The 9,223-nt window shown below is 46.4% G+C and overlaps 1 protein-coding gene across 5 annotated transcripts in view; it reads right to left on the bottom strand.

Moving 5' to 3' along the window:
- The window catches only part of NHEJ1 (non-homologous end joining factor 1), a 77,313-nt gene that overhangs the window by 47,141 nt on the left and 20,949 nt on the right, over nucleotides 1–9,223 (bottom strand). For 3 of the 5 annotated variants that reach the window (XM_073878490.1, XM_073878501.1, XM_073878496.1), the window contains exon 6: nucleotides 6,548–6,611. The exons of the other annotated variants lie outside the window; for them this stretch is intronic. In XM_073878490.1, coding sequence (XP_073734591.1) covers nucleotides 6,548–6,611 — 64 coding nt within the window. The remainder of the gene's footprint in view (nucleotides 1–6,547; nucleotides 6,612–9,223) is intronic. 5 annotated transcript variants of the gene reach the window in all.

The following is a 9,223-nucleotide window of genomic DNA, read 5'->3' as shown; positions in this document are numbered from 1 at the left end:
CACACACACACACACACACACACACACACACACACACACACACACACCCCACACGCTCACCACCACACACTCCTCCCGGAGCGTGCTCACTGGCTGCCCGGACTTCCCCGGCATCTTCCCAACGTGAGACACATCCTAGATAAAAAACATTTTCTGAATCTACAACCCTCTTTAACATTTCAAAATTTTCTATTACCCAGAAAATCTCCCCAAAGAGGGAGAGCAGTGAGGGCTGTGGCATTATTACAGAGGAGACTATAAACAGAACAAATATAGAGCTGCTTTATTACAAGGCAGTGTGGGGCTGGTGGCTGGCTGATTACAGGGACACTCCCCAGAGCTCTCTGCAGTCCCAGACCTCAATAAAGGCCAGACTAGAGCTGCTTTCAACTGAGGGGCAATTGGATCCAGGGGCCCCCTCGAATCCCTTCAGATTCCAGTCCAGGATATGATACCTGCCTTGGTTTAAGATAAGAAGGAAAGCAAACACAATCTAAGAACAACCACGCTTGGCAAAGAGCCACCCGACTATCTTCTCAAAGGGAAATACAATTCATAGTATGGTTGGGGTTTCTTGAAATCAGTAGAGATCAAACTTCGGAGTTAAAAAAAAAAAACCCAACTACAGAAATCAAGAACAAATTGACAGATCAAAACCCAGGCACGTCAGGGACAATGAGGAGCAAGGAGAAAGACTGGGCTAGAAGGCAGACAGGGAAGCAGTGTAGCCTGAGTGGCGAAAGCCACTGTATTACGCCTAAAATCATAGAAGAGTGGGAAATCCACAAGTCCTCTCTTCTGGGCTCTGGGCACACGGCGTCCCTTCCTGGGTGACTCACTGTGGGATCACCTTCACCCCCTGCTTCATGTGGTCAGGGCCTCTTTATAAGGAGACACACCGCGAGCCTTCTCCTCCTCCGTCCCTACAAGCCAGGGGAGTTGCGTCACTGACCCCCCCCACACCCCCTCCCTCCTCTTTCCAGCCGGCCACCACACAAGGGATCTTGTCTTGTGGTCCCTGCAATCCTTTCATCTGGGCTCCAAACCCACTGTCACCTTGGCCCTGAATCACTCCCCAGGAGACACTGGGAAAACATTGCTGGACAAAGAGCGTCTGGGTCCCCTTATGGCTAGAATGTACTACTGATCCCTGCCGGTGAGAGAACCCAGGCCATGCTCTTCCCTGCCCCAAGGCCAGGGCGCAGGAGTAATTTTGAACCTGGCCCTGTGGCCAGCTCTGCCTACAGACTAGGTTTCTGATGATCTGGGGGATACCCATTCTTTCCAGCCCCCAAGAGCTGAAGAATAGAAACGGCTGAGAGGCAGCCTTAAAGGTTCTAGCTCATCCACCTTACTAGCTTAGTGGCTGAGAAACTGCTAGAGTTGGAAGAGGGTCAGCAAGTGTCCCCCCAGGTCCCCCAGTTCTGTCCTCACCCCACTTGGCTGTCCTGTTCTCAGGGCAGCCCCCGGGGAAAACATTTTGGCAGCTGAAAATGTCAGTGTTTCTCAGATCCTTCTCCAAGACTGAGGATTCCCCTCCAACTGTGTCTCAGAGATATTTCCATGTCTCACAGTCCTGACACTTTTCCTTGACCTTCTATGTGATGGGTAATCCAGTTTGGTGCTTGGCCATCTTTCTACAATTTCAGACCTGTGTTTCAGTGGGCAGATTTAAGAAGAGTTACAGGAATGCTTTTTTCCTCTCTGAATAGCCTCCCTTCTCAAATATATTTTATTAGAACAGAACCTCTGCGACAGGGGGAAGATAGGAAAAAAAGCTCTGTACTACAAAGTCGAAGGATGAGGTTCTGGTTTCAACTGCAATTACTTGTGGGACACAGTGCTACTTAATTTCTCTGAACTAAGCCACCATACCTCTTCATCCTGAAGCGGCCCTAGTGTAGTTAAAAAAAAAAAAAGGTAGATTTATTTCTTCTTTTTATCTGAGTAGGTGATTGATATATTTGTGTTGAATTTTATTCAATGAAACCTGCTCACTTCACCTGCTAGTTAAAAGAGAATCAAATTAAATAATAAAGGCAAAATGTCTCTGCAGAATATATAACACCACAAAATGTACTGAGTACCTACAATGGATCAGACAAGTTAAATAAAACGGCTAATATCCCTGCCCTTGGGGAACTTAGCACTGGGGGAGGCGGGGGTGCGCAGGGATCCAGATAAACAGCAATTACAATGCAATGTGACAGGGCCTATGATACAGCCAATAAAGTGGCACACAAGAAAGGCAACTAAATTAATTGAACTCAGAGGGCCAGGGAATATTCCCCAGAGGAAGTGACATCCCCGCTGAAATCCAGACAAGGAGCAGGAGTTATCCAGGTGAAAAGGTCTGCTGGTGGTGGCAGGGACTTCCCAGAGGGAACACTGTGTGCCAAGGACAAGAGATAAGACAGAGAATAATGGGCTCTGGGAACACAGCAGTGCTCTGTGCCTCGAGTGTAGATTCGGTATGGAGGGTAGAAGTGCGGATGGGGAGTGAGTGTGGCCTAGCAGAAGAGTGGGAGATGAAGTGGGGGAGGTAAATAGAGACCAGATCATAAAGGGCCTTAATGGTTTTATTAAAGAGTTTGGACTTTATCCTAAGGTCAAGAGGGAGCCGCCAATGAGTTTTAAGCAGGGACACGTGACCAGATTTAATCAGAGCTTCCACCTGGCTTCTTTTCCTGATTGCAGATCCCTGGGCTGAGTGCGGTGTTAAAAAGAGAAAAGGCACAGAGGTGAGTCTGGGCTTACTTCTCTTCCTTCTGTCCTTCAGCAAGGGTGGAACCTAGCAGGTTCCCAGTCCCTCCCTCCCGGAACTCTCCAGTCCTCTAAATTCCTGGCTTACTTTCCAAATAGTCTTCCCTCTCAGTGCCCTATTGCTCTCTCTCTCTCTGGCAAAGACAAACCTTTCACTGCATGGCCAATCCTCTCCACCCCGCTGTCCTCCGGACCGGGGCTGTGAGCCCCCACTCTCCAACTAGGCCTGCCAATAACCCACAGTTCTAATCCAAGGCCCAGCTCTTATCTCTTACTTGAATTCCACCAACTCTGCCAATATTTACTTTTCTTCTCAATCCTAGATCTCTCAACCTCTGGAAACAATTTGGTGGCCTCTTAACAGAAGACTAAGATAATGCTGACCAAACACATGATCGATCTGTATAAGAAAGACCTCATATCTAGATGAAAATGACAGACTGGTAAATGAACCCTATGAAAAACATCCCCCCCCCTTTTCTTTCTTTACCTTGGTAAGTCATCTAGAGCCACAGTTGAAGACTTAGAATCACTACCCTGCAGGAAAATCATCAAGGCCATTAATTTCACCTCTTGGCTTTACCATTTGGCATGAGAATCACCAAACCCTGGCACCAGGAAAGAAACCTTTAATCAGCCAGTTCAAACTTCCACCTCAGTACCAGAGCTCTTTGGCATGACTTGGCAATTGAGATCAGATTATTTCTTACTGCCTGAAATTTCCTTAAGAATTCCCTTCTCTAGGGGCACCTGGGTGGCTCCGTCGGCTGGGTGTTTGACTCAGTTTCGGCTCAGGTTGTAATCACACAGTTGTGGGATGGAGCCCCCCGCTGCGCTCTGCACTCAGCATGAAGTCTGCTTGAGATTCTCTCTCCCTCGGCCTCTACCTTCTTCCTGCTCACGCACATGCGCTCTCTCTCTCTCTTACTCAAAATAAATAAATAAATAAAATCTTTTTTTAAAAAAATTCCTTTTTCTATTCATCGCCCACTGAACAGGTTAAGGGTAGGACCTCTCTATGTCCAATAGGAAATAGCTCAACCTCACTAGGTCTTACGGTTCTAGAACAATGCTATTCAAAGTGTGATCAGCAAACTGGTGCTGGTGCATGAACCCTCTGCAACTAGCCCATGATGACGGAAGTATGGAGACTGAGTATAATAAGCATGTAAAAACTTTCATAGCCATCTGACATTGCCATAACATCCAAACACTTGGTCAAGAGGACTCCTCTCAATGAACAGGGTACAAAATGGTTTGCATATCACATGGGGCACATGCTGCATATCAGTCAGGCACAGTAAGAACATGTGCCAGATTACTCTGAAAAGCACTGTTCTAGAAGGTTCCATGGGAAGAGCAGAGGGTAGGTCTGGGGACAGGAGGGCTACCTCTTCCTTCCCCCCCCCCCCCGCTTTCTGGGTACAATAGGGAGTGAATCTGCTGCCTCGGAGGAGGAACAGGAAGCTGCTCCCGCTAAGCCACTGGCCACATGGGGTGAAGAGGAGGGCAGGAGTTGGTGGTCAGGTTATCAGGCAATAACAAACTCAGCATCCAAGCACGCGACTTCCAGCAATGCAAGGAGTTTCCTTTGTTTTGGGAAAACAAGAACTGCAAGAAGCCTCTCCTTGACACGTTCTTGCCTGGCTTCGGGAGGAGCCCAACCGCCCCTGACACACAAACAGGACAGTCCTGGCCAGCGACAGACAAGCCAGTACCCTGACCACAACCTCTGTTTGCTTTTCCTTTTCCACCACTTCCTCAGTTGGAGGGCCACTGTGGGGCCATAGGGAGCTGCCAGCCTAGGTCACCATTCAAGAACTTCACCCCCAATGACCCAAAACCTACTCCATGCAACACTTCTGATACCCTCTCTACAGCTTACTTCCTCTCCCCTGTATGGTACTTTGGGTCTGAGACCACGGGCTCCCGGCCCCTTCCCCAGAGTTACAGATAAAGCAAAGAAGCCTCAGAGCACCATTCTGACAAAAGCCATGGTGTGCTCTAGCGAACTACACTATTTTAACTCTAAAACCGGGAAGATCGGCGTCAAGTGTCCCCAAAGAATAATACTTGAGGTTTCCACAGACTATCCTAAACAAGTATTTTTATGTTACTTGAACAGAGTTGATTATATTAGATCCTCAGCTTCAAGAACCCAGTTATCACCAAGACCAAGATATATAAAAAACAACGTATCTCTTTATGATGCATGATGTTGTCAAAACTGAAATTCTAAGTAGCTAGCAAGGGAGCTTCGGACCAAAGAGGAAAAAAATCCAACAACACTTGCGAGCCTCGCTTTTGAGGTTTTATAAAGAGAGTAAGGATGTCAAGCTCTCAGATTCACATGGAAGGGCTTCTAAGACCAGCGACTTCAGAATAGTTTCTCCGAGAGCTCTGAGAAGCAGGGCTAGCAAGTTCCACTTATGACTTTAAATCATAATCTAAAATCAAGAGGCTCGGGGACCAGAAACCTTTCTCCCTTTCTGGTTAATCAAGGGAGGTTACTCTTTACCCTGATGGCCTGAGAGTCCAAGTTTCTATGAAGACTCATTTGTCCAGGAAGGGGAGGGGTGTGGGGGCGGGACTCCCCCCACTCCAGGCCCCCTTCATGCCAAAGAAGGAGGAAACAGAATAAGCAAAATAAAATTCATAAAGCGAAGCAGTAATTATGGTGTGGTCAACAAGAGGCTGTCCTCAGGCCCATCATTATGTGGCTAAATTTAACGCCCTGCGCGGCCAGGGGAGCCGTGCGCCCCGGGCACCATGTGTCCACACAGACGCCGGTTCTGCCACCTTCACCCGCTCGACAGCCGCCAGGGCTGCCAGAAAGCAGGTCACAATTTTTTTTATAGTCTGTTTACCAAGATGCTGTTTTTACTGCCGAGGTTTCTCTCATTTTATCTCTTTTTCCCTTTTCCCCAAACAGACTGGCCTGTATTTTCTGTCCTGGTTTTTTTTTGTTTTTTTTTTTTTTTTCCCCCTCTCTCTCTTATTTTTTAAAAACTATTTTTTTTTGTTTTTTCCCTTTTTTTTTTTTTTTTTGGTAAATATTTGCCATGACTAAGCCAGGCACATCCAGTTTAAAAGGCTCCGTCCCACAAAACATCGGGTCTTTAATGATATGCATCTCATTAGCTTGCCCCATGAAAGGGGGTATAGAAAAAAAAAAGCGACTTACAGACTCTCTCACTTTTTATATCTAGAGAGACCTATATTTATATACGAGGACACGCTGAAAACTGACATTCTGAGCCCCGATACGAGGCTGGTACAATGGTCGCTTGATTCAGGCTTTGAGGCCTGAGAGAGAAGCAGTTTCAGGAGAGATGGGTTACTGGTCTGACTCTCACCGCTGGTTGATCCAGGTGGGTCTGACCAGGTCAGTGCAGCTAGAACCGAACCTTGGACTGTGAGCAATGAGGGCTCTCTAGACCTGGGAAGTAAAACTCTGGGAAGTCTTCTGACACTAAATTTCCTAAAATGGGTGTGAGAAAACAAAGAGCGTAAAAGAGCCAATCTGTCCCTCCTCCGCTGGTGGATGGAGTCAAAGAATGGAAAACTCTAAATTACGAGAGTGCTGAGAGAGACCCCCTCCAGGTCAGAACTTCCACACCTCCACTCACACCCAAAGGGCTTCTCCACTGGACAAAGCCCCAACACTGATGGCAGGTTTTCTTAGGATAGGTGTTAGGTTCGACGGAAGGGGTTGTAGGGTCGGGCCCACTGAGGGCACTGAACAAAAGCCAGAGCCTCCAGTAAGCACTACCCAAGTACTTACCTGGCTGCTTCGAAACCCAGCTTGATCCTCTAAGATGGCTGGAGGAGCCCCCACTATCCGGTGTCTGCAGGAAGAGATGTCGGAGGCATTATACAGACAGACGCAGATTGAGAGACCCCCAAGTAGCTATTCAAGCAGCATCTCAGGGGAAGTCTGTACTTTGTAAGGGTCACCAAAGGTCCGGAGTCCCCAGCACAGTTTCCATTAGTTCATTTAGGGATAATCGGACTCCAGAGAGCTGAAAAATGCAAACTAAAATCACCCAGGACACCACTTTAGAAATTAAAATGCCAGTGTATGAGGTTATAAGGTGGGGGCTCTATCATATCAGTGACCAAACTGTCTTCAGCTGATTTTTCCTGAGGCGCCAAATAAACACTGAGTGCTATTTATTAAATGCAGGGGGAAAAGGTAAGAGAAAGTAGCAAGTGACTTTATGGGAGAGTTCCTATACACTGTGGAAAAAAACTAGACATTCATCCCCATTACTATATCACTGTTTTGGCACTCTGCTAGATACATCGATAAACTGTTATTCTTTAGTTTTGGGTTTTGGTTTTTAATTCTATACAACTCTGCCCCTCTGCTCCTCAGACCTCATGAATTAATTATGTAACAGTTTTTCTCAGATCGCTTCCAAGAGCCTAGAGGTGTGCAAGACTAAGGGTTGGAAGAAAGGGATGTGGAGGAAGAGAGGAGGCTGTACTTGGGGCAGAGCTCGCTAGCCACGGACCACTTTGCCATCTCTTACATAAGTGAGGTCTCCATAATGCTCACCAACGGGTCTCAGTCTTGCCTACTGCCCACCTGAAGTTCCAAGTGCAGCTGTGTAGCATGTGGCGAGGCAATGGGATATGATGGAGTAATACCGGACCGGAAATTCAGAGCCCTGGGTCCTGGGGCCAAGATCTACCACTGTTGGTCTACATCAGAGTTCTTTCATCTTTGTAGGCCCTAATTTCCTCAAAAGTAAAATGAAGAGGTTTGATATATTCTTAGATTGATAAAGTCCCTTCCAGCTCCCCAAATTCCATGGCTCTAATCTTCTCTACATATATATATATCTGAGATGCCATGATTTCCTTCATTAAAGGCCTCACCTAGGCCCTGGTGGAGACTTGTAACCTAGCCTCATAAGCACTATACTTACAAACAGTAGGGTAGGCCACTTCCATAGATAGCTAATCTCATCCAATTTCCTATTGAGTCTTACCTACCTCGATATCAGAGCTTACCCCAAATTGGGAGGGGAGAGGGGAGAACACTCTACTTGAGATGTGCCCCTCCTTTGTTATCCACTAAATTCAGCAACTTCCCTCTGCTCTTCCCCCAGCTGCTGGGGCTGCAGAAAACTGAATGCTGAGACAATCATCAACTATTCCTTCTTTAGACCAAAGGGTATTGTCATCTTGTCTCAAAACTCCCCACCTCCCCCATTCCTAGCTTCACCCACACCAAACTAGAAGGGGTTCTGTGGAGTAAAAGATTCTAAGAGGACAACGTACGGCCTCAGAGCTGCTCAGGCTTCCAGCGTAAGAGTAACAGAAGGCAAGGAGCTCTTGAAGGACTCCCTCAAACCACCACACATAGGGAGAGCCTCTCAGATTGTGTAACTGAATAAAATACCTAGTTCAGCAGCCACTCACCACACAAAATCCCTCCGCACTCTTAGCTCAAGATTCACCTCTTCCAGAAATACCTCATCCAAACTAGCCTGCTACAAAGCCCAGAGCCCATCCAAATCAATCTATTTCTTCTCCCTCTGTGGTAACATATATTTTGTGTATTTAGAATATCCTTTGTATATATGTAAATTTCAGTGGTCTAATCTCCCTCAAAAGTTCATCTTTCCAGGGCAGAAACCATGTTTTCACTTTTCCGCATGATTCCACAATGTTTAATATTTCCAATGGTGCTTAAAATGTCCCATCCACATAGAATTTAAACTTCTAAGTATGAAAACAAATAGACTAAAGATCTCCCGTACAGAATGAAAAAAATAAAATGCTTCCTGAGACTTTCTGGCAATTCTTCCCTTGATGATTCCCTTATGGGAGATAGTAAGGATGCCCATGAGTCCTGACGTCTTGTTCTGCACACACCGGACAGCTAAGCTGCGAACCTATGGGATTCAGCCTCTCACTTTTCAATGTGGCTCACTATCCAAAAGAAGTATCACCCATAAGTGAAGGCCATAATAAGAGAACACTTCAGGGATAAGGCTAAAGTTATGAAGCCAACACATCAGGAAAACTTAAAGGTAAGTCATTTGAGACTTTTGTTTTCCCTCTTTGCTTCTATAACCAGAGACAACATTTATCAGCGTGAGAGAATCTTCCAAGCCGAGACCTTTAAGCTACAACCACTGGTTACTCTGTGCCTCCTACCTACAGGGCACTGCAGTGGTAAGTGACACAGGAAAGACACAAAGGGACACGGGAGCTCAGAAGAGGGAAAGAACACGGCTGATACTTCTGTCGGTTTCGGTACTTTGGTCATTAACAGAAAAGTCACGGAACGAACCATCTGATTCTCTGTTTAAGTAAGTAGAATTAAATGCCCTTGGGAAGGACTTTAAAATTCTTAAATGAAAAGGCTATATCTTCTGGGGAAAGAGGATGGAAATAGGCGGAAATCAAGTCACCTGCTTCAAAACATAGCCCGAGCCTTCATGCC

This window comes from Callorhinus ursinus, unplaced genomic scaffold (assembly GCF_003265705.2).
Source record: "Callorhinus ursinus isolate GAN/ISIS: 27379988/994484 unplaced genomic scaffold, GSC_fseal_2.0 scaffold2, whole genome shotgun sequence".
Taxonomy (NCBI): domain Eukaryota; kingdom Metazoa; phylum Chordata; class Mammalia; order Carnivora; family Otariidae; genus Callorhinus; species Callorhinus ursinus.
This window is presented reverse-complemented; position numbering and strand designations above follow the sequence as displayed.